The sequence below is a fragment of the Pteronotus mesoamericanus genome, unplaced genomic scaffold (assembly GCF_021234165.1).
Source record: "Pteronotus mesoamericanus isolate MK-2021 breed Mesoamerican mustached bat unplaced genomic scaffold, CSHL_Meso_final scaffold_533, whole genome shotgun sequence".
NCBI classification, from domain to species: domain Eukaryota; kingdom Metazoa; phylum Chordata; class Mammalia; order Chiroptera; family Mormoopidae; genus Pteronotus; species Pteronotus mesoamericanus.
This window is the reverse complement of record NW_026555320.1, coordinates 8,438,692-8,462,020: the sequence shown is the minus strand read 5'-3', so window position 1 is coordinate 8,462,020 and position 23,329 is coordinate 8,438,692. Positions and strand designations below refer to the sequence as shown.

Below are 23,329 nucleotides of genomic sequence, written 5' to 3'. Positions count from 1 at the left end.
AGAAGGCGAGAGGAGAGCTCCCTGCGGAAGGTTCACAGGAAGAGGGGCTGGTCTGCCCCCTGGTGCCCAGAGACGCGACACAGCTGATGATGTCTCCTCGCACTGCGGGCCTGGGGGGTGGAGGGTGGGGAGCGGAGAACGGTCGCCACGGGACCCTCGCATCCCGCCGGGGACACGCCGGCCGGCCGTGCCGGGGAGCGGCGCGCTGTCTCTGGGAGGGGCGGCCGCTCTTCAGGTCTGTCGTCGCTGTCGGGAGGTGCAGCGCCCCCTTCAGACACGCCTGCGCACGCGGGCCCGTCACGGAGCCTGGCCTCGCGTGGGGTTGGGTTCGGTCGTGAGAGACGAAACCGCTTCCCCCCTGGCCGTGTGGACACCTGCGTGCCTGAGCGACGTTTCACTCCGGCATTCGGCTGCGCCGTCCCCTCGTGACGTTTGCGTGACGCCAGGGTGATTTTCCTTGGGGCAGACGTGCTTCCGGACGGGCCGCTGCTGCTGTTTGGGCCTCACGCCTTGTCACGCGCTCGGGTTTTCCCTGCAGGGTGGTCATCGACGGGGCTCGGCTGACCATCGCCAGCGTCACGCCCGAGGACCAGGGCGTTTACGCCTGCTCAGCCCGCACGGCTCTCGACAGCGTGGCCGACGAAACGCGCGTGACGGTGCTCGGTAAGCGGCCACACCGGCTGCCGTAACCGCCGGTTTGAGTTCTCCAGTTACGTAGCAGCTTCCCTTTCAGACACCCTCTTCTCCCTTTGAGGGACGTAACAGACAATTTCCTTTCCCTCCTCGGGGACCGGCCCTGCTGGGCACCGTGGGAGGGGGCTGAGCCCTGGGGGCCGTCGAGCTGCCCTTCCGGGGCCCAGAGACTTGGGGCTCAGGAGGGAGATGCCAGTGCAGGGGCGGGGTTGGGGGGGCGCACAGTGGACCCGCCTGGAACTGGAGGTGGAGCCTGAGCCCCAGGCCTCCAGGAGGGCGGGGGGATGTTTAGGCTTCCCCAGGGCGACGCCTCTCGCTTCGTTTGCAAGGGGAAGCCCCGCCTGGGGAGCAGGCGCACCCGACTGCAGGCGGTGGGGGAGCGGCCTGAGGCGACTGTGGGCGAAGCCCTGGGGCCGCCCGCGGGCACCTCCCGCAGCCGGCGGCCGGGGTGGCTCCCAGACTCCGACCTGGCGGCCGGCCTGCGAGGGCAGCGGCAGCACCCAGCCGCCCGGGCTCGGTGGGGCCAGGGAAGCCCCGGCAGCCAGGCAGGGCTCTCTCTGCCGCCGCCCCCCTGGCTGCCTCTCCCAGGAGGAGCTGCTGCCTCCCCCGGTCAGAACCGCAGGGCCCGCTGCCACCCCCAAGTGCCTCGCCCCAGGGGGTGCAGATTCCAGGGGCCTGAGAACGGAGCCGGAGCCGGGGGTGGGGGCTTCCAGCAGGGACAGCCAGAGGACGCCGCCCGGGGTGGGGGGGGACGCGGCCCAGAGAGGGCGAGGCCAGCAGGGGCCTGAGTGAGGGTCTGCGAGCACAGCCACCGCCTGCGTCCCTCACCTTCTGTCTTCTCCCAGACGTTCCGGATCCCCCGGAAAACCTGCGCTTGTCCGAGAGGCAGAACAGGAGTGTGCGGCTGACGTGGGACGCGGGGGACAGCCACAACAGCAACATCACTGGTAGGGGTGGCCTGGGACCCCCGGTGGATCGTCACCCCTCTTAAAACACCCGCCCACTCGTCTCCCGCTGCGTGTCCGTCCCCCGGAGCCGGAAGGCGCTCAGATCGCCCGGTTTTCTTACTCCCCAGAGTACGTCGTGGAATTCGAAGGAGACAAGGAGGTGCCGGGCAGGTGGGCAGTGCTGACCGTGGTCGGCGGGGAGGGGACCTCGGTCCTGCTCCCTCTGGCTCCATACGTGAAGTACCAGTTCCGGGTCATCGCCGTGAACGAGGTGGGCAGGAGCCTCCCGAGCAGGCCCTCCGGCCACCACGAGACGCCACCGGCAGGTGGGTCGTGGGTTTTCCCCGCGGGCTCCTCCCCCTGCGTGCCAGTCGTGCCCGCCGCTGATTGTCTCTGAAAAGAGCAGCTAGAGGGTCTAGGACTCTCAGTTTTTCCCAACACAGAGCTCGAAAAGTTGTGTAAATTAACACACAAAATATTCCAAATTATGCGGCCCCACTAAAAATTACGTATGCACCAGGTCAGAGCATAAATCAGCCGGCAGGGGTGTGAGCATACGTTCTTCTGAGTGATTTTCGGTAGCTGAACAGTGCATTAAAATCAGATACAAAGTAAGTTTTTAAGTTCGGTGTGGAGAGAGAAAGCCAGGGATCCCACCATCTGAAATACAGGTTTGACGCACAGTAGGCACCCTGATAAATTTTCGGTGCATCGAGCATCATGCATTTCATGCATCTAGTGTGTTTTTTGTGTCTCGGTGTCTGTGTCAACTCCCAGGACCCACTTCTTTTGTTCAAATCCCAAGAGCGGCAGCGCTCACACACGCACGTGAGTGGGTGGGCGCCGGCCCTCGGAGCGGCCGTGACGTGGGCTGCTTTCGCAGCTGAAATACGCACGCCAGGCTGCCGCTCCTTTCCTGGCTGAGGAAGAGCAAGTAGAAGCCATAACTGAACCGGGTGCTTGGTGATCGGCATCTTGGCTGAACTCGGTGCTAAACTTCACGTTTAGCCCTTTCCCACAAAATGGATCTGCCCCGGGAAGCCCAGGACACGGTACCTGCCGTTCCCTATTTCTCGTCCTAAGCTTGGCTGCTGATATTAATACCTGATGTTTAATCTCATTAGCTTAGAGGCAGACTTTCACAACATAAATTTCTAATAAGAGTTCTAATAGAACCAGCAAAGCAGGTTTAAGTTAAAACAGGTTTTTTAGAAGTAGGGTTAGGATTTTAAAATTCACATTTAAAATTTAAAGGGCAGGTTTAAACCTGAGACAAAAATAAGCCGCCTGCTCTCTGTGGAGTCACCTGTGGCTTCAGGAACACCTCCTCGCTCCCTTAAACAGACATTTTAAAGCCACGTCGTGTGAGGTGACAGGTATGTGAACTGACCTTGGCGTGGTCGCCATTTTGCCGTGTATACGTGTAAATGTAGGGCATGTGGCCATATCCGTGTATGTACTTACATCGAAGCGTTGCATTGTGCACCTCAGGCTTACACGTGTCCTGAGTCCGTTGTATCTCGATAGCGCTGTCTCCAGTCTTCGTGGGAACCGAGTTTGATGGAAATTAGTAACTACATTGAAGCTACATGAGCATTGTTGAGGGGGTGGCACTGTGATTTGCCCGTGGACCATGCAATGGGAAAGGTAATTTCAGTGCTTGTAATTTTTCAGCTCCCGACAAGAACCCACAGAACATCAGGGTCCAAGCCTCTCAGCCCAAGGAGATGGTTATAAAGTGGGAGGTGTGTATTCCGCGTGTCTTCGTGTCCGTTCTTCCTCTTTCTGTCTGGTTTGTTTGCTAAGTGCAATGATGGAACAGTATTTTCTAAGCAAGAGAGATAGTTGTATATGTTACATTATTACATTTTATAAACATGTCTTGTTTGTGTTAAGGATCACTGCGATTTCAGGGCTGTGAAGTTCAGTTTTATGGTGGTGATTTAGAGGAGATTGTTCGGACTGATTTCACTGTAATGCATTGCCAGGGGCTTCGGGCTCCTGCTCTGTTACAACCCGCGTTCCAAACTCTCCCGCACAAGCCGCGCAGGCACCCGCAGTCTCTCCCTCAGCCTCGGCATGCGGCCCGGGGAAATCACGTGCAGCCAGGCGTGACCCCGCTGAGAGGCGCCGCGGCCAGGCGCCCGGGCGCGTTGCATGTTTATGCTGCGCTCTGAGGGTGCGCTGGGCAGAAGGGCCTCCGCGTCTTGTCTGGGTCAGAATCGGGGACCTGGGGGCGGCTGCCTCGCCTGTCGCCACGCAGGCGGGACTGAAACATGGGCAGCTTTGGACTTGAGACGCTTTCTCCCCTGTGTGGCTGTTAGAAGTTACTGGACAGATGTCCCTTTCTGAATGCGGCGGACACTCTCCATCTGCTTAGGTGATGTGAACTTTTGTGGGTGTCGTTTCTAAATTTCCTGTGATTTTTCAGAACATTTTTCCCTCTGTTACTTGGACAGGTGCCATGAGCAAGTATTTTAACCTACTGGACAGTGGAGCACCATTGAACCAGTCTGATTAACCAGTCCTCCAACACTGAATTTAATTTTACATAAAAACAGGGCACTTCCGGTGCATACACTGATTTATTTCTATGCCTAACTCCAGTGTGGCTTTGGAGAGAATTTAAAGATGTATGTAGAGTTTGGTCTGATTTTTCCCCCTTGTGTATTGGTCTTGGTATTCATGACAGGATCTCATGACCCATGCCTGCAAAATATTTAGTTAATACTTTTATATCAACTCCAGCCTTTTTTTATCATTTCAGTGAAATGAAGTTTTGCAAATTTCAGATTAAAATTTGAGACACGTATTTTAGGTGTTGATCCACAGAAACAATGCATTCGGGAATGTTTAGGTGGTCCTAAGTAGTGGCGACCGCATTGACAGTCACTTCACTCACAGCCTGGAATCAGGCCAGCGACCTCATCGGTTAGAGCCCTCTGCCTCGCCCTCCTTGAGGCTCCGCAGCAGGTGCACTGGGCGCCGGCCCCGCCGCGAGCCCACCATGTGCCACTGTCACCGGCCCTGCGTCCTCGCGGCCCCGCTGGGAGCTGTGGCCGTGCCAGGAATTTGTCTAAAAAATAGCCAGTCTTTTACAAAAAGGGTTAGCAACTCATATGAGCACCAGAAATGCAGTAAATGCCCCTGATTTTTTTTTTTTTTTTTTTTAGCATTAAGCATGAATTAATTAAAAGCACTGTATTGTGTGGTCCTGGGGTTACATGGAGCAGTGAAAGGAAAACATAAACTCCTTGCTTTCCAAGGATGTGTGTTCTGGCCGGGGAGACGTCAGGCAAACACGCTGGAGGTCAAGTGGCGGGCAGTTGGATGACAAGCCCCCAGACAGGAGGAACAGACACGAGCCGGCGCAGGGGGCCGGTCAGTGCGCAGTTACGGACTGAGCGCGCGGTCAGGGAGCACTGTCTGTCTTGTCGCCCGCGTTCTACAGGGTGTGAGTTATCGTCAGAAAGAGTCTCAGTACACGTTAAAGAATGGAAAAGCAACGCATTCCACGGTGGAGCGTGCCGGCAGTGGCCATTTTAGTTAGCGTCGTATGTAGTGAGCCACGTCTCAGCACATATTTTACGTGTTAAAAACGATAATGTCTCTTAAGGCAAAGTAAGAGCCCCCTGCAACACAGGCAGGAAATAGTTACCTCGGGGGATTTTTAGTTGGCACTTTGCTTTGTTTTAAGCATGTGTATGCATATGTTAAATTTGAGCTTCAATAAAATAGCACATTTCTAATCTCTTGGACACCAAAAAAAAAAAAAAGAAAAACACGAAACAGAACGTCCAAACCCGAGTCTGCTCACGGCTGGTGAAGGGAGTGCCCTCGGCGGCCCGGCCCGCGGCCCATCAGCGCTTCCCTCCCTCAAGGAGAGCGGGGCCCGGTGGCGGTCTGCCCGCCTGGACCAGCGCAGTAGCCTGGCTGCGTCCCCAGAGCTCTCTGAAGACGGGCGCAGCGGCGCCGGCTCTTCTCCTTGAAAACTGAACACGGGTGTCCTGCTCGTCGCCCTGTGGGCTTCTCAGGGTGTTTGAATGACGACGTCGTGGGCCCATCGGAGACCCTCGGCCCCACGCGAAGGACCTCTTTCCTGGGGCTCTCAGGGCAGCTCTCCGAGGTGGGGACAGGCTGGCAGCCCTGGCTCCTCCGGCCTCCTGGCAGGGGTGGGGGCCTCCCAGAGAGTCCCCGTGTCCCCTCGGGTTGCAGACGCGAGGGACGCTGGCCCTGTGGACCTGGCCTTCCTCTGAAGTGTCCCCAATGTGGCCTGGTCACTCTCGGGGTTGCCGGGAGCTTTAGCCAGCATAGCTGGTTCCCTGGGCACGGAACATGCGTGAACAGAGTAACGTAGGTGTGCACATGGGCCGCCGCTGGGCCAAGGGACGGGCGGTTGCTGGACGCGGCGCGGAGCCAAGGCCCGGCCTGGTCCCCGGGCGGCGCAGGGCTTTTGGGGAGCGTGTGGCCACAGCCCAGTCAGGCCTGCCCAGTGAGCGCACGCGAGGTGGCCAGGGCTGTGGGGAGCCTCAGGCGTCTGTTTTGCTTTGAGTTTGGTTTGTGTTTTGTTTTTGTTTGTTGTTGTTTTGGTCTGCTAGCTCACATAAGCATTCCCTTTGGAATGAACGTAGACTTGAAGTTATTTTGCTGATATAGCACTAGGTTTTCAACTTAACTCCAACCAGTGCCTCTAGTCAGTACTTAGTAAATCAGATGGAGTCGAGAAGCACTGCAGATTCCGCAGGAGCGGAGTGTGTATAACGTTCCCAATCCGCTCTCTTGGATGGAATTACTGCTGGGGGGAGTGAGCCCTGCCGTCCTGGACTGAAGTCCCATTTTAATGGACTTTACATAACTGATTCCTTTAAATACACATTCCCGTGTTTGCAAAATTAATAGGGTGGTTTACTTCGCATTGATGTTTTGTGAGTTAAAGTATTACTCAATTAAAAATGAGAATAGAAATAACCTATTTTCTGCACTAGAAATTCCACCACTAAATACTCCTCTACAGCAAAAGAAAGTGTGTGTAGGTGGTTGGGCGGGGAGGAGGTTCTTAGAGAATTAGTAACAGAACAGCTGGGGAGCGAGGATGTTATTTTGTTACTGAGAGGAGCTACCTGTTCTGGATACTAACGTACAAACATAGTATTCTCTCAAAGTAGAAATTGGTCGGTTTTTCCCTTGGAAAGAAGGTGCAGGAGGCTGAGGTCAGGGGAGGAGGGGGTTCTGGTGAGAAGCTGGGAGGGCCCCTCACGCCCGGGGTCCGGGGCCACGCCCCCTGGGCTGGAGTTCGAAGGCAGCGTGGGGAGGGCGGGAGGGGACACGGGCTGAACCCTGCGTGGGATTTCTTAGCAGATTCTTTCTCATGAAAAGTTAGACTTGGCCCAAGGACGGCATCCAGGCATAGAAGCCCCGGGTTCTGATGGCGAGGCGAGGGGCGGACTTCCTAGTGTCAGAAGGACGGAAGTGCCCAGCCTGTCCCGAATGGAAGAGGGGACGCAAGCCCCCGCGGGGCGACCCGTCCGTTCAGGCTTCGGGCGCCGCACAGGGTGGGCTGCCGCTGCCCCGGCCCCCGCGAGCGTCTGACGAGCCCTGTGCCCCCGTTCTAGCCCCTGAAGCCCATGGAGCAGAACGGACCGGGCCTGGAGTACCGCGTGGCCTGGCGACCCCAGGGGGCGCCCGCGGAGTGGGAGGAAGAGACCGTCCGAGAGCACAGCCTGCGGGTGATGACGCCGGCGGTCTACGCCCCCTACGACGTGCAGGTGCAGGCCGTGAACCGCCTGGGCGCCGGCCCCGAGCCGCAGTCCGTGACCCTGTACTCGGGAGAGGACTGTAAGTGGTGCCAGCCAGCCCGCGCGGGACAGCGCCCCTTGCGCGGTTGCCTGTCCACCCCTCGGCCCTGTCCAGCTGCTCTGGCGCAAAGCGGGTGGTCTGCAGGCAGCGCAGGCCCCGCCCCAAGGGGGACGGCGGGCGCGGCCGTGTCGGCAGAGTGGCCAGGAAAGCCGCCGAGGGGTCCACTCTTCTTACTTTCCTGGTAAAGCTGTGCCTGTGTTGGAAAACAGAGACCCGCACGCGCCCCTGCAGTTGGCCGAGCGGCGTCGCGTCGTAAGCCTTCCGGCCGCTGTGCCCGCCCTGTCCGAGCCCCCGGCACGCCGCCTCCCCCCACCCCTCGGCCCGGCCTGGCGGAGCCGTGCCTGCGGGGCGGGGCCACACACGTGCACGTGCACACACGCGCTCACACCCTCACCCCTGGGGGCAGCTCTCCTGGTCCTGCGCGCAGCTGACTCCACGGCAGCGCTGCTCTGAGGCGCACCCCCGTGACAGACCAGCTTCTGAAGAGGCTTGGAGGCTGTTGAAAGTGACGGTCCTCTCGCCCCGCAGATCCCGACGCGGCCCCGGTGGTGCACGGGGTGGACGTCCTGAACAGCACGCTGGTCAGAGTCACCTGGTCCTCCGTGCCCAAGGACAGAGTCCACGGGCGGCTGAAAGGATACCAGGTCTGCCCCCAGCCCCCTTCTCACGTGACGGTGCCTCGCCGAGCGAGGGCTCCCCCCGGGCCGGGGCCGGGTGGCTCGGGGGGCTGGAGCGTTGCCCCAGAGACCGAAAGGCTGCAGGTCTGGTCCCCGGTCAGGGCGCTGCCTGGGCTGCAGGTTCAGTCCCTGGTTGGGGCACATGTGGGAGACGACTGACTGATGATTCTCTCTCACGTCTGTGTTTCTCTCCCTTCCTTCTTTTCTCTGTACAATCAATAAGCATGTTCTCGAGGGAGTAAAAACATAAGAAATTTTAAAATAAAAATTACAAAGACTGCTTCCGGCAGCAGCCACAACGGCCTCCGCCCCGTGGCCGGTGCGGCCAACGCCCCCGTCTTCATTGCAGATCAGCTGGTGGAGGACCAGGAGCCTGCTGGATGGGAGGCCGCAGCCCAGAGAGGTGCGCACGCTGCGGTTCTCGGGGCAGAGGAGCTCCGGCATGCTGCCCTCGCTGGAGGCCTTCAGCGAGTTCCGCCTCACCGTCCTGGCCTACAACGCCAAGGGTGCCGGGCCCGAGAGCGAGCCCTTCACGTTCCAGACGCCGGAAGGAGGTGAGCGGAGGGGCCGAGCGGATGGGGCTGCCTGGGCGGGACGGCGGCGGAGGGGGGCGCGGTGTCTCGGCCTCCGTGAGGCCTCACAGCGGGCGAGGCTTTGGGTTTTGTTTCGGAAACGTCCCCGGTCGGGAGTGTCTGTTCTGGGTCTTGTGTTTCCAGTGCCTGAGCAGCCGGCTTTCCTGAAGGTCGTCAAGGTCGACAGAGATGCCGCCACTTTGGCCTGGGGGCCGCCTGAGAAGCCCAACGGCAACCTGGCTGGCTTCCTGCTGCAGTACCAGACGAGTAGGTAGCGGTGCGAGGCGGCTGTGCCCGTGGCGTGTCCGTGTCGCGTGGAGCATCTGGCTTGCTCTGCGGGAGCCCCGGGACCGCGGCTGGCCCGTCTCCCGTGGGCCCGGCTCAGCGCTCCGGCCGTGGGTGTGGCCAGCCCACTGCCTGTTTTTATGGATGACGTTTTCCCAGAGCACAGCCACGTCCGTTTATTTGTTAGTCCGTAGCTGCTTCTCACTGCAGTGCTTGAGTGGAGTCGTTACCATAGAGACTGCATGGGCCACCAAGGTTGAGAGATTTTCAGTCCAGTCCTTTTCCAAAAGGTTTGCCACAGTCTGTTTTAGTAGAAGCCATACGCCCAGAGACACCAGAACGCGTATTTAATATTTATTGGTGAGAGAGTGTGAGCTCCTAACCGGTCCAGGGCTAGGCGACGTGTTCCTTCCTGCTGGGCTCAGTTTCCCCATGTGTGACGACGGTGTCGGCCCATGGGGTCAGCCAGCGGGTCGGCCGCTGCGAAGGCTCCGGTGCACGGCACAGCGCAGGCTTAAAGCAGCGCGGACACAGGCCGCACAGCCCGAGTGATGGGGGCTGAGCGGGAGGCCTTGTTCTCTGTCTCTTCAGTAAACGGCACGGATGAGATCGGGGAGCTGAGCGACATCAACGTCACGGCGCCGGCCCAGCCCAGCTGGCGTCTGTCGGGCCTCAGCGCCAACACCAAGTACAAGTTCTACGTGCGGGCGTGCACGGCCCAGGGCTGTGGGAAGGCTGTCACGGAGGAGGCTGCGACGCCGGGGCAAGGCCGTAAGTCGGGCGCCACGGGGGGGCGTGGTGGCCGCTCTGAGGGCCGGGTGGCCTTGGTCCACTCGGCTGTCTGTTTCCCACTGGCACGGACACCAAGTCTGTTTATCCTGTTGGTGACGTTCACGTGGATTCAGTTTGTGCATTTGCACACAACAGCAACCCCAAGATGTCTCTGCGTATACAGTCAGGAACCACAATTTACTTAATTAAAATAGGGGACATCAGATCGTGAAGTTATTCATAAGGTTAGAGGAGTATGTTTTCCTTTTTGAAACGATTCCACATGAAAAAACAATGTTCTCTTGCCCTGGTGGACAGTTCGCAACCAGGACTCATGTATCAATTTTGATTTACTGTTCAGCAGTTGGCGCCAAATACCTAACTTGAAAATGGCTAACAAATCTGGTCTCATCTGCACAATTTTTCTAATTTAATTGCACTTTTTTCCCAACTCAGAACCCTTTTCCGCCCCATGTTTTTTCTCCCTCTGTGATGATAGTGGTGTTTTCCTAAGCTTTCCCTAGTACCAGAGGCCGTCGGGAGAGAAGGAAGAAGGTAGAGCGAGAAAGGAAACTGCCTCCGAGGGAAAAGGGGGCCGTGTGGGAGGTCCCGCCGGTTGGGCCCGGAGGGTGTCGGCGGAGGGGGTGGCCGTGGTGGGGCTGCACTCGGACCAGGCGAGTCCCGACGTTTCCCGATGGTTTTCTGCTTGTCACCCTCTGGCTTCCACGTTCCTCTGTCTCAGAGGGAAAGCCTGAGTTGATCAGAAACATCCTTCGTGTGTCATTTACTGGTTTGATGAAACACTTGCTTCGCTCTAATTTTCAAAGGCTTGTGCTACTTACTGTCCTGTTAACGTCTCTCTGGCTCAAAGTCTGACCTCGCCGCCTGCCTTTGCCGGGGTGTCTGGTCGCCGCGGCTTCGCTCGGCCAGCGCAGTGGGCCGTCCCTGCGGGCCCGGCTGCTCCGGGCCCCATGCACCGAGCTCGCATTCTGACACTTGACATGCAGCGCGGTCCCCGCTGAAGACAGGCCTTAGTCCCGAGTTCTCACAACATGTGCAGTGTAGTTTACTTCAGTTTAAATTAGTATTTTCTGGTTTTCATTTATTCTTTTGAGTTGATTCTTAACAAAATACCTAACAAAGTACTTTAAATATTTTGTTGCAAGAACATAAGTGTATCTTTTAATTACACTGGACTCACATTTTTATCTGCAACTATGAGTTTTTACAATGCATATACTGGGACGTCCGTGTTTTTTTTGGAAAGCGTGAGTCTCTCAGAACCCTTGCCCATCCCAGCGCAGTTCCTTCCACGGAATCCGCGCTCAGTGCGGCTCAGCGCCCTGCGGCTTCCCCTCATCTGACGCGCCGCTGTGCTCTGGCGCCGCCCCACCCACCTCCGCGGGGACGAGCCGAGAGAATGGCGCGTGGTCAGGAGCCACTGCTGCCAACCGTAAGCCTCAGTGGTCGTGCCCGGTCTCCCGCTGGGCTTGTGAGAGTCCACGTCCCGCAGGACGACAGCACACGGGGTTCTGGAGCCGCGCTCGGTTCTGAGCCGCCCGCACGGCCGGGGCCGACTACGGCTCCGTCCCGTGAGCCTGCACATGGTCCCAAGGGGATGTGCGTTACGGTCACTGCACTTCCTGAATTTCAAAGTGTTAACAAAGAAACACTGCAGGGCTGACTTCGTGGATAATTCAGGAACCAGTGAGGGAAAATCGCTGCACGCGACCCCCCCGCGCTGCACGCGGCGGCGGCGGCCTCTGCGCTCTAACCGTGTGCGTCCCTCAGGTGAAGGGAGCGGGGAGACCGCCGAAGGAGTCCATGGCACCCGCAAGGTTCGCCCGCTGGCGGCCCTCCCGGAGCCCGGAGCCGAGCCCGTGGTCCGCCTCCTGACTAAGACCTGGGTCGATAACAATAGCATTTTTGAAGATGTGATTGAGGCGAGAGGGAGAGGTGAGGAGTGGGTTGGGGGGCAGCCCGAGAGGGTCCCCGTGCCCTGCAGAGCATGCCGTTGTCCCCGCCCTCATGCCGAGGGCAGCGACGTGCAGGCCGTCAGCTGGGGAAAGGCCGTCTCGGTTTGTCCGGCACAGCGGCTCTGCAGCCCCAGGTGAAAACGCCCACCAGGGCCCTGCCTCCCTTACTGCTTCTCGCGCAACAGGTGCCTGCCAGCGCCTCCTGCTTATTAACGCCTGTCAGTAACAAAAGCTAAAACGCAAAGCCAAGCAAACCAGGAATTGCCAGGCGGCTTCTGCTTGCGCTTCCGCTGTGTGTGCTGAGCCTGGCCGCCTGCCCTGTCCTCTCTGGTCTCTGTCCTCGGGCCCAGATGCGGCCGGAGAGGCCCTGTCCCAGTCAAGGGTGAACGCTGCGCGGGCTCTCCTTCCCGCCCTGGGCCACCTCCCTCCAGGGTTGCTCAAAGGAAAAACAAAGTCGGTGCTGTTGTGCGTGTTTGCAGAGGACGGTGAGTTTTCCGCAAGGCCCGTGGCTCTGTGGCGCTCAGGGTGTGCCTTCTGTGTGGCAGAGCACGCGGGCCTGTCCGGGGACATCGCCGCGCAGGGCTGGTTCATCGGGCTGATGTGCGCCGTCGCCGCCCTGACGCTCGTGCTGCTCGTCGTCTGCTTCGTGAGGCGCAACCGCGGCGGGAAGTACTCAGGTAGCGTCCGGCTTACGTTTGCTGGGGTGACGCGACCCCCGGGAACAGCCCGGGGGTCCTCGGGTGGGTGGGCACGTAAAGATGTATGCGTACGAGGGGGACCCCAGAACGGGATCTCTTTATAAACGGTTGTGTATTTATTCTCACGGGTTTAAACTTCGGTCTCCTTCCAAGCCCCCCCCACTTGACGCGATACGCCTTTCGAGATGGTTTGGTGTGTTTTGCACGGCTCAGAACAGTGTTCGAACTCCCTGATTTTGATGCCTTTTAATGCTTCTCCTGTTTTTTGAGTCACCTCTTCCACATCAGCAAAACGTTTCCTTTTGGGGACGTCTTTCATCTGAGGAAACAAAAAAAAGGTCACTGGGCGAGATCAGGTGAACAGGGAGGGTGGGGTGGGAGGTTGTACCGTTTTTGGTCAGAAACGGCTAAACACTCAGCGTGGAGTAGGCAGGCGCGCTTGTGAGTCACCCCTCATGAGATAGGCAAAGCCGTTGGAAGAGTCTTCAAAAAAATTCACAAGGCCGAATGCAGCCTCTCGCAACAACGCCAGCTGGTGCGCTGATACAGATGGGCTCCTCGAATAGTCACCCAGCTGGGGAAGCCTGGACTAAAAGGGGCCCACCCTCCAGAAGGTAATTCTCTTTTGGGGTCCCACCTCCGTGTGCAGTGGAACACAGCCTGGCCAGTGTGAATAAATCTGAGTGCGCTATGCCAAGTGAAATCCAAAAAGGGCAAGAACCACATGCATTCACTCCGAGGTGAGGTGGAAAACAAAGGGCACCAAATGAACAGCGTTGTTTTTCATACGATTTTCAGTTTATTAGCTCTTTCCAGGAGGCACTGTTCAGAGACACCTCTCCTCCCATGGCGCGTTTCAGCCAGGCCCGCGTCCGCCCTGTGGGCGCACAGTGCGCTAAGCGGACCGGCCCCGCCTGCGCGGCCAGGCCAGGGAAGCGCTGCCTGCGGCCGGTTCTCGTCTCTGGTCTCCAGCACCTACAGCGGCCTCTCCCTGGTGCTTGTGAGCCACCGGAGGCGTTGAGGAGACTCGCCGCTCAGTCACACATGCCTGTTTTGGTGCCCTGGGAGGAGAAGAGAGGACGCCTCTTGCCATGTTCACAATCCAGGAGCTTTTTGCAGACGTGAAGTCCAGTGGTCCTGGCCGCTGTCAGTGGAGTCAGGGTCAGGCATGGCTGGGCACGTTTCTTACCGCCGGCACATGCTGGGCACACTGCCTTGAGTGAATGGTGCAGGAAGCACACACAGACCCGTCCCAGTTCCTGTAACGGTTGCTTTTACTTCAGCTTCATCTGTTTCCTGGCTTACTGTAGCTCACTTAGATGTGCGCAGTGTGTGTGGGTTGCTGCCTTGTTCCTGAGCGCCCGCGGCGCTTTGCAGGGGCCGGAGGAGGTGGGGCCCGCTGCTCAGTCTGCCGACGTTCGGCTTCGCGGGGATGCGTGGCTCACGACTCCTCCGGTGACCACTGGCAGCCCATTATGGATATCCAACAAGCAAACGAGCTTAACGTCTTAAAGTTTAGTAAACTTACATGGGAAGTGTAGGCAGTACACATCTCGTCCTTCCCTGCAAAGACCGAGTTGTTACATGTGGATTCTCAAGGGCCGCCTTGGGGCGATGGACTGGAAGCTTCATGAGACCTAGCATTCCCCTTGGGGGCTCGTCCCTGTCGCTGGGAAGCGTGGCCCCTCTGCGTCTCAAAGCAGCTGCTTCCCGCGATGCCCTGGAAGGCGACAGAGGCCGCACCCCATGTTGTGGGGCTGCAGGGAGGGGACCTTCCGTTCGCGTTTCCTGGCAGGAAAGGCGAGACCCCCGCTGTGCCCCGCTGTCTGGAAAAACCACCGCAACACGTCACTCTTGACCGTGGTTGACTTCTGTTCCCTTTAGTTCAGTGACTCAGCTCTGATGTGAGCCCCAGACACCTTCAAAGAGGGCGGGAGAGGCACGGGGGTGTGGAGGGGCCACTGCGAAGCCGGGCTCGCGGGCGCCCCATGCAGCCCACGGATTGTAGAGCGAACAGCACGCGAGAGCCTGCCGTGCGCCCGAGCCCAGATCCCGAAGGGGGGCCCAAAAAGCCCTTTCTTCTGTGAGACGTATCCGACGGGCGCCAGGCTGGTCCGCAGCGACCCCTGACTCGTGGTACCGGGAAGCGCGTGCGGGGCCCGCCGTCCTCGCTGAGGACCCAGCGCCACGGCCGACGTGTCTTTTAAGTCACATGTGGCGTCCTCTCTCTTCTTCAGTGAAAGAGAAGGAAGACCTGCACCCAGATCCGGAAGTTCAGTCGGGAAAGGACGAGACCTTCGGTGACTACAGGTAAACGAGCAGCCCCTGAAGAGGGACCAGGGCCCAGGCCCAGGCCACATCGCCCCCCCCACCCCCGCGCCCCAAGGTCAGGCGACACCTTCCTCGTCCTCTTCCCCCACGCCGCCGTGTGCCCGCCGGGAAGGCCCCCCCGGAGCCTGTTGTCCTGAGGGTCTGGGGGAGAGGTTCCCCCACCACAGCCCGGCCGAGCCACAGCCACCGTCTCAGGTTCTGCCGCCAGGATGGCAGCATCCCCTGGCCCTGGGGCGAGCAAGGGTCCCCGTCAGGGCAGCCATGGGCCCACGGCTGCTGGCAGTGTCCAGCCCACCTGGCCCTGGCGAGGACGGTCACGGCAGTGGCAGCCACTGCACAGGAACCGCCTGCGCACTTCCTGGTGGCGGCGAGTCCTGTGTGACGTGAGGGGCAGAGCTGCGGCCAAGTGTCCGCACTGCGGGCGGACCGTTTGGCTCTGCGGCCCAAATGGCTGCCACGTGCTGGTCTTGTGCTAGTTACAGGTCTCCCCGAGTCTCCCTTTTTCCAGTTTTACAACGTTCAATTTGGCACACAACTTGCAGTGTGATAGTTGTTGGTACCTAAAAAAAAACAAAACCCTGATCAGGAATTTAGAAGGCTGCGCCGTGTTACAGATGTGTCACTCACTCAGAGTCGCTTGGTTTTTGAAGAGTAAAACCCAAACCATAAATACAGGATGCACATAGTGTTTGTGTTCTGAAAATGCCAGCCGTTCTTTTTATTTAACAAACCTGAGTTTATAAAACTGTATTAAAGGAACTTCTTTGGTTACAAGCAGCAGAATTTGATTGAGTAACTGCAACAGCGGTGATAATTGTGGAGGGATTAGCACCCCGGAGCCCGAGGGCCAGGGCAGGCGTGGGCACAGGCAGCCGCAGGCGAGCCCGCGGAGCGGGGGGGGCGGGGCGGCGCTGCGAGTCGCGGGAGGCAGCTCCCGGTCCCTCAGGGACGCCGCTCGGTCACGGCTTTGGGCACGTGTGTTGGTGGGAGCGTCCCTGAGGGCTGGCTCGCCGGTCTTCGACGTTGCCGGAGGCGTCCGGACGCGCTGAGGCTTCTTAGTCCTCCTGCTTGAGCCTCACTGCCTGGGACGGCTCAGGGGCTGAGATTGTGCTGAACGGTTCTCTTGTCTTCTAGCGACAGTGACGAGAAGCCGCTCAGAGGGAGCCCCCGGTCCCTGCAGCGGGACGCGCAGGCCACGGAGAGCGCGGACAGCTTGGTCCAGTACGGGGATGGGGACCACGGCCTGTTCAGCGAGGACGGCTCGTTCATCGGCGCCTATGCCGGCGGCAAGGAGAAGGGCCCTGCGGAGAGCGACAGTGGCTCCGCAGCCACGTGCCCGCTGCGGGCATGACGCGCCCTCTGGGGCGCCCTGGTCCCGGCCACCGGGCCGCCTGCGCTCGGGGACAGAGGTGCGCTGCCGGGGAGCCGGCCGGGGCTCAGCATCCTGCGACCCGTGGGGGAGAGCGGCGCCGCCTGGGAAAATAAAGGACCCAGCGCTGCGGGCCTGTGCGTCTTCGTTCGCTTTCTTCCCGGTGCCGACGATGCAGAGGAAATGAACCCTGCGTTCAGATCCACCGCCCAAACCCAAAGGGTCTGCGCGTGTTCCCCGTGTCCGCAGGGATGTGGGGACGCGCAGGGTCGCTGGGAACTGCTGAGTAGAGGGCAGGCGGTAAGCGGACCGGCTATTTAAGTGTGAAGAGGAATGTGAATGTCTTACTAAAATACCTTGTTGAGTATGTACAGCCAAAATCTACTATTTAAGGCTTGCCAGCGTCTTAGGTGAGCAGCTGGTATTTACTGAGCTCTGACCGTTGGCCCGGAGGCGGCCGTGCTTGGACGGCGGTCTCGCTGCTTCTCCAGTCTCAGCGTGAGTTGTCCTTTCCGTCAGTGGCGGCGTCTGCACGCGTCTGGTTGGTCCTCCCCTTGGACCGGATGCGGCTGTGGTCACAGGGGCCGTCTCACGGGAGCGCGGCTGAGTCCTCCTGCTGCCGCGGGGCCCTGAGCGGACCCGCCGCACCCTGTCTGCACCGACCGCCCTCTCCTTCCCGTGTGCCGTGAGCGCATGCCTGCTCTGGGAGCACACTGCACACAGAATGCCACCGCCTGCACGGTGGGAAGCCGAGGTGGCTTCTGTGGAGGCCGGAAGGAGAGTGGGAACAGGCCCGTCTGTCCATCTGTCCAGGACGGCCGGCGGGAGATGCCACTTGGCTTCCTTCTGGAGCCGTAGCCTGAAACATGAGGCCACAACGGGAGACTTTGTCTAAAACGCTTGGATTCTGTCCTTACGCTGCTTTTTCCAACCGTCTTAAAGTAAGATACCATATAAATATGGAGGGGGGTGTTTTTATAGTTTCCAAAATAAGTTTTGTTGTTGAGTGCGCACCTACCCAGCCGCCCAATGACTTGCGGTGGAGAGTCGGACGTGTGTTCACCTCCGTCACGTTTCTGCACCTTCGGGGGTGGCGGGGGCTGTTTTTCTCTCTCCTCCTCTAGCAACGTCAGTGTGAGTTCAGGGCGCGTGTTTCTTGGCGTGTGGGCCACCTGTCCTTCTGAAACTGTACGTGAAAGCGCTTTAGAAATAGTGTGAAGGGTCCTGCATGCTCGTCAGTAAAACTCAGTGTTCGCCTTCTCCGTTTGTGGAAACCTGTGGTAACCGCACCACGAACCCCCCGGTTGGGCTCCAGGGAAACTGACTCGCGGGTTTTACTCCCCTTTACGAACCGTGGCCGTGGGCACAGCGCCCTAAATCCCTGACCTGGGTTCCCGCAGCCCACTCTCTCCTGCGGACCAAAACTGGGGGCGCTCCTCGCAGGCTGTGCCGCGGTCCTGCGGGCTGTCGGTCAGACCTTGCGCGCCCCTGAGCCCATCCCCATCTGGCGTCCGAGGCTCCTCAGGGGCCACCGCACGGGCCCCCCGCTGGGGAGGGTGCTCTGGGCCTCCGAGAAGGCGCAGTTGAGCCTGGGAGCCTCGTTCTGCGGTGGTTGTAGCTCCTGCTCTGTGCCCTCAGCCAGACGCGGATGTGACGGGGACCATGCAAACTGGGAACAATCTCGAAGCAGTGGGAGCAGGCGGATTATACATTTAACACAAGTGGAGAGATGCTCCCTTCCTCTGAACCTCGGAGCTCCTTCAGTGGCCTGGGTGGCGGGGACACCCCTGCTCCCGTGTTCTGAGCGCCCCAAACTCGTGGGCGTGGAAAGCGACACTACGTCCCGCCTGCCCTTTGCCCCTGTGGCCCGTGCTCTGTGCGCTTGGCTCCCTGGGGACCTTGGGCACGGAAGGGCCAGACCTCGGCCAACCTCCCTGGCTCGTGGCCAGTGCCGTTGGAACGCAGTGGGTTGCGTGCGCTGCGGGGGGCAGGGATATCTGGGTTCCCCGCTGGTCCCTGCTCTGACTTTGGCCATAAAGCCTTTGGAAAGTGGTGGACCCTCTGGCTTCAAATGGTCTCGACCGGGAAGTGCGAATGAGGGTCTCAGCCCCCTTCTCTCTCTCACAGGGTGTCCTTTTCTATGAAAAACCTGAAAACCGTAAAAGCTAAGATGCCTTTTCACTTCATAAACAAACACAGACTCTTAACGATGCATCAAAAAAGTCACCCCATGCACAGCAGCGCAGTTCCTTCCTGTGAGCACAGAAATATATTTTTATAGAGAAACAAATCTACAGGAAATCTGTTCAATGAGCAGTATGATCGGCACATGCCATCAAAGTGACCAATCAGAAGAAAACCAAGCAGGGTCTTTGCTATACAGAAGTGTTCTTCACTGACTTTGCATGTGTTGTTTGTAAGAAAATGTGAATTTGGCGGGTTTATTCTATTCATGTAAAGGCATCTGATATTTTAGATGTGTCCATGTTTATAAAAAAAATGTAAAGCACAATGCGATTGTGCTGCAAGTCTGTCTTTTTTCCTATTTTACATTCATGGAAGAGGCGAACTGAGGCAAAACCAATGGTGAGGGACGTCGGTTTGTTTTTCTGAGCACTGAACACGTAGCTGCCCCCTGAAGCCTTGGCTCTGTCGCACAACGCGAAGGCGGACTCTGGACACCCCCCTGCGTGGGCCCACTCGGCCGGGCCTGCGCGCCCCACGGCGTGCCCGCCACGGGCTCCCAGGGCGAGGTGCGCGGCCTGGTGGCGTCCGGGGAGGTGCCGGGGCGCGGGGCCGGCTTGCCCGGTTGCGCGCGCTCACTGGGTCCGTGTCCCTGTAGAACTTCCTTAAGATGTGTTTTGTGTTGTAGGCGGTGTTTGCGTTATGTCTGGATATGCACGGCTCAAAAATATTTTCATTATACGTGGAATTCGACTTTCCAAATAAAAGTTCAACTTCATGCGCTCGGAAAGCGTCTGTGCCCTTTTCTGTTCAGGTTGAGGAACCAGAGTTCACCTGCCAACCTTATCTCCAAAAAAGGAGGTATTTTGATTTCAACGCCTGTATTTCCAAGACAAAATCAGTATCTACCAAGTGTAATATGCTAATAAAGTCTATACTTAAGGTCAGTGTTAAGGTGAATGTATAACTCTTTGATGGTTTTTCAAACAATGCAAAAATGCCACTTTTCAAGAAAATGTCCGATAACCATACTTTCAAAAAAACAAGCCGCCCGCGGAGCCCCAGGGGAGCCCCCAGCGGGGTGGACGTGCACCCGCGGGAGGGGCCTGGCGCCCAGCTCCAGCCTCCGCGTTACTCCCGCGCCCCCTGCGTCCCCTGCACAGGACGGTCCCAGATCAGAGCCACCCCTGGCAGGCACAGTGGCTGTTTCCGTGACGCGCCTTCTGCAGGTCCCCTCCGTCCGCCTCCTGTCCCCGGGCCCCTGCCCCCACTCCTGGGTCAGGTCCGCGCTCACTGAGGAACCTGCGGCCCGGGCGCCGGCGGCTGCGGCTCTGCTGTGACAGACCCCTGGCCCGGCGCGGCCCAGCCCCGTCCTGCCCCGAGGTCCTTCAGCCTCTGGCTTCTCCCCCAGGGCCCTGGCCTGCGTTCCAGTGCGAGGGCGCTGCCTCAGGGAAGGCTTGCAGGCCGGGGCCGCGGCGTGTGTCCGGGTGTGTCGGGGACACGGGCCTCCTGTCCCTGTCGCCCATCACGGCTGCAGGGTGGTTTTTTGTTTTAAAACTCTCACCCGAGGACATTTTCCCATTGTCGGGAGGGAGGCTTCCCTACGCGCCCTGACCAGGGATCGAACCTGCAACCTGGGAACGTGGCCTGGCTGGGAACTGAACCTGCGGCCCTTCGGCCCAGGGGGTGGCGCTCCAGCCCCCCGAGCCCCCGGCGAGGGCGCGGGGGCAGGGGCACTGCAGCAGCCTCTCCCGCGGGGGCTGTCAGACCGCCATCTTCACTTCTCCCGCGAGCCCGAAGCCCCCTAAGTTCCCGCGGAAAGCCGGTCCCCTAGCAGGGGGCCCCCTGCGACGCGCAGGCAGGGAAGGTTTGTGCAACCGAAGCCGGAGCGTCCCAGGAGGACAGACGCCGGCCAGCGAGTGCCCGGGCCGCAGGCTGGCCCGTCCCTCGTTCCTACGCTGCCTGCCCTCCTCTCGGTTCCAACGCCAAGTGTCCTTCAAACCCGCCCTCCGTCACCACCGCTGCCCTGACACCCGGCCGCCGGCAGCCCTGTCCCCGCTCTCCCGCGGCCGGCTGTCCGGCTCCGTGTGGGGCCCACAAAACGTGCCGGGAGCCCCACGAAGCGCACGTCTGGTTGTGCTCCGTTCGCGATAAATGGCAGCCGCGGCCCCAGCGCCCCACGCCCAGGACCGGCCGGCGCCAGCCCTCCCGCCTGCCCGCCGCCTCCGGGCCGCCCGGCCCCCCTCCCCGAGCCGCGGTGCTGTCCTGCCCCGGGACGTGGGCGGTGACCGTCCGCCCTGCCTGGGAGGCTCTCCCCCCAGACCCCGCGTCACCGGGTAGAGGCCCCGTCCGCAGAGAAGACGGGCCTGAGGCTCAGCTCTAACGGGGCCCGGTTAAATGAATCCTTCCCTGTCTCCACAGCGACCAGTGCCGCGCCGGTTTATACTCTCGCGCGAGTTCCACGAGGACAGCGACAGCATCCCTCCGGCTCGCAGCCCACACCCGGCCAGGCGCAGGCGCAGCGCTGACCCCAGGGGAGGCGGGGCAGGGCGCACGGATGGGGTGCCCGCGGAGGGGGAGCAATGTAACAAATAACAGAAAAAGCGACTCATCTAAACCAGCGGGCCTGAGGGCTGCACCTGGTACAAAACGCACGGATTCACAATGCACTACATTTAACGTGATCTCAGGATACATAAAATAACAAGGCATTGTTTGCACTCCCGAAACCAACATATTATATGCCAGTTATGCCTCAAAAACAACAGCAACAAAACAAAAGAGCATGCTGCCCCTCCCCCCCCCCAAAAAACTGCACAGCCCGCTCATCACAGAAGAAAAACATTTCAAGGCTGATTCCGAGCTCTTTTCCACTTTTGGGGAAGGAAATGGTTTCTCAGGTTTCATAAAACAACTATGCAACTCAGTGATTAACTCGGTAATTCCATTTGTAAGAATCAATACAAATTTTGGGGACGGGGGTCAACTTTAGTAAGTTGCATACAAAGAAATCAACTGCAATACAATATGCATTTTATATATAGTGTGTATATATATTATATATAAATCAGTATTAGATGATTCTGGTTAAACAGTGTGTAATGTATGCTTGTTATTCCTTGGGAGGAGTGTTTACGGTTTATCACAGTAAATTCCTAGGTAGAGTATAGTAATTAACTGTGATTTAAAATGATCTAAAAAGACCCAAGCCTGCCTTTCGCATGAAGTTGACCAGTGGAAGCGTCTTCTAATTGCACCGGTTTAATAGCAGTGTAATTGCAAGGCTCGGCCACTGGGTGGGGGTGTTCCGCAGGGATAACAACCCGCGGGGCGGCCCGTGTCCCGCGTCCCGCGTCCCGCCTCCCGCGGTCGCGGCAGCCGTAGTTTGAAGTCTCTAAATACCTGCAATGTTTCTATTCGTTATTTTAAACTCGTTTGCTTCGGAACTGGGGTCTCACTGCAACCATCGCTGACGTCCATACATTCAAGTGTTGTGACTTACACAGGGCTTGTCTAACACCGAAGGGCGGGGTCGTGTTCAAGTCCGGACTGTGAGATTAAATGACCTGTTGCAACAATTGGGCACGAAAACAGTTCGTTTCTCCGTTAAGCCGTTTGCTTTCTGGTAGACAGGTGGGGGCGATTTCTGAATTATCGACATTATTATCTATCTGGAAACAAATGGGTGTTTCTCGGGTTTTTTTTAAACGTCCGCCTAACCCAGGGTCGGCGACGCCGTCGTTCCCGGGGGGTGTCAGCGCCCCCTAATGGCCGCGCGGCGCCGGCGCCGGCGGCCTAGGCCCGCGCCTGCGCAGACGCGGAGGCGCCGCCGCCGCCGCCGCCGCCGCCAGGCTTCCGGGCGGCCCTGCGCGACCCTGCCGGCGCCAAGGTGTGCACGCGCGGGCCGCTCCCCGGTGCGGGACCAGGGGTTGCGGGGCATAAACTCCCTGTTGCCAGGACGGTCTCCAGGCGAAGCCCGCGCTGTCCTCTCTGGCAAGCGAAGGATTAATTTCAAAGTCAAGGTGAACGCTGACTGCGGCGCACGAGCGATAAACCCCTGCACCTGGCCGGCCGCGGGGCCGCGCACAGGAGCGGCAGGGCGCCCCCGGAGGGCAGGCGCGGGTGTGCGCGCTGGGCTCCGCCCCGGCTCGGTTCCGCGCAGCCGCGCTCAGGCCCGGGAAGGCGCGCCTTTCCAAGGATTGAGGGTGGGGGGCAAGGGAACGTGGTGGCGGGAAGATGGAGACAAACGTATTTGAACAATAAAAAACAAAAGTTTAAATTAAAGCGAAACAAAAGAAGTCCCCAGGAACTGCCTCGACCTACGGTCTGGAGAGGCGCCGGGAGCCAGAGCTGCAGCAGCGCGGCGTGCGCGCTCGGTCAGTAACACTCGGGGGGGACGTCCGAAGGCATTTCCTGCTGGTTCCCCGATGTTCTGCCGTAAGAGCCGCTCGGCTTTCAGGATCAAAAGCGAGAACATTTTCCCCTCCTGGTGTATGAACGAAAACTTATAACCCAGGAAGATTCGTTGTTCACCTTTGGTGACATCAAACAGGCCTTAGAATTTATGTCACCGACTTTTATAAAATAGCTTAAAACTATCTGTACCATGAGTTAGAGGAAAATAGTTTCTTTCCCCTCACCCAAGGACATTTTTTTCATTGTTTTTATATTTTTAAAGACTTTATCTCTTTCTAGAGAGAGGGGAAGGGAGTGGGAAAGAGAGGGAGAGAAACATCCATGTGTGGCTGCCTCTCCTGCGCCCCTTGCTGGGGGCCTGGCCCGCAACCCAGGCCTGTGCCCTGATCAGAATCGAACCGGCGGCCCTTTGGTTCCCAGGCGGGGGCTCAGGCCACTGAGCCAGGTCAGACGGGGCTCCCATTGCTCTGGGAGAAACACTGATTGGCTGGCCTCATCCGCACCCCGACTGGGGCTCGAAACGCGAACTTACGGTGCACAGGGCGATGCCCCAA

At 59.0% G+C, this 23,329-nt stretch overlaps 1 protein-coding gene across 1 annotated transcript in view; it reads left to right on the top strand.

Annotated features, from left to right (window-relative positions):
* The window catches only part of CHL1 (cell adhesion molecule L1 like), a 98,476-nt gene extending 81,782 nt beyond the window's left edge, over positions 1 to 16,694 (top strand). Inside the window, exons 15-26 of the mRNA XM_054594729.1 lie at positions 539 to 663; positions 1,539 to 1,640; positions 1,769 to 1,966; positions 3,315 to 3,385; positions 7,253 to 7,475; positions 8,025 to 8,140; positions 8,523 to 8,727; positions 8,890 to 9,012; positions 9,622 to 9,801; positions 12,323 to 12,454; positions 14,713 to 14,785; positions 15,941 to 16,694. Coding sequence (XP_054450704.1) covers positions 539 to 663; positions 1,539 to 1,640; positions 1,769 to 1,966; positions 3,315 to 3,385; positions 7,253 to 7,475; positions 8,025 to 8,140; positions 8,523 to 8,727; positions 8,890 to 9,012; positions 9,622 to 9,801; positions 12,323 to 12,454; positions 14,713 to 14,785; positions 15,941 to 16,157 — 1,765 coding nt within the window. The 3' untranslated portion in view covers positions 16,158 to 16,694. The remainder of the gene's footprint in view (positions 1 to 538; positions 664 to 1,538; positions 1,641 to 1,768; positions 1,967 to 3,314; positions 3,386 to 7,252; positions 7,476 to 8,024; positions 8,141 to 8,522; positions 8,728 to 8,889; positions 9,013 to 9,621; positions 9,802 to 12,322; positions 12,455 to 14,712; positions 14,786 to 15,940) is intronic.
* Positions 16,695 to 23,329: the final 6,635 nt, after the last annotated feature.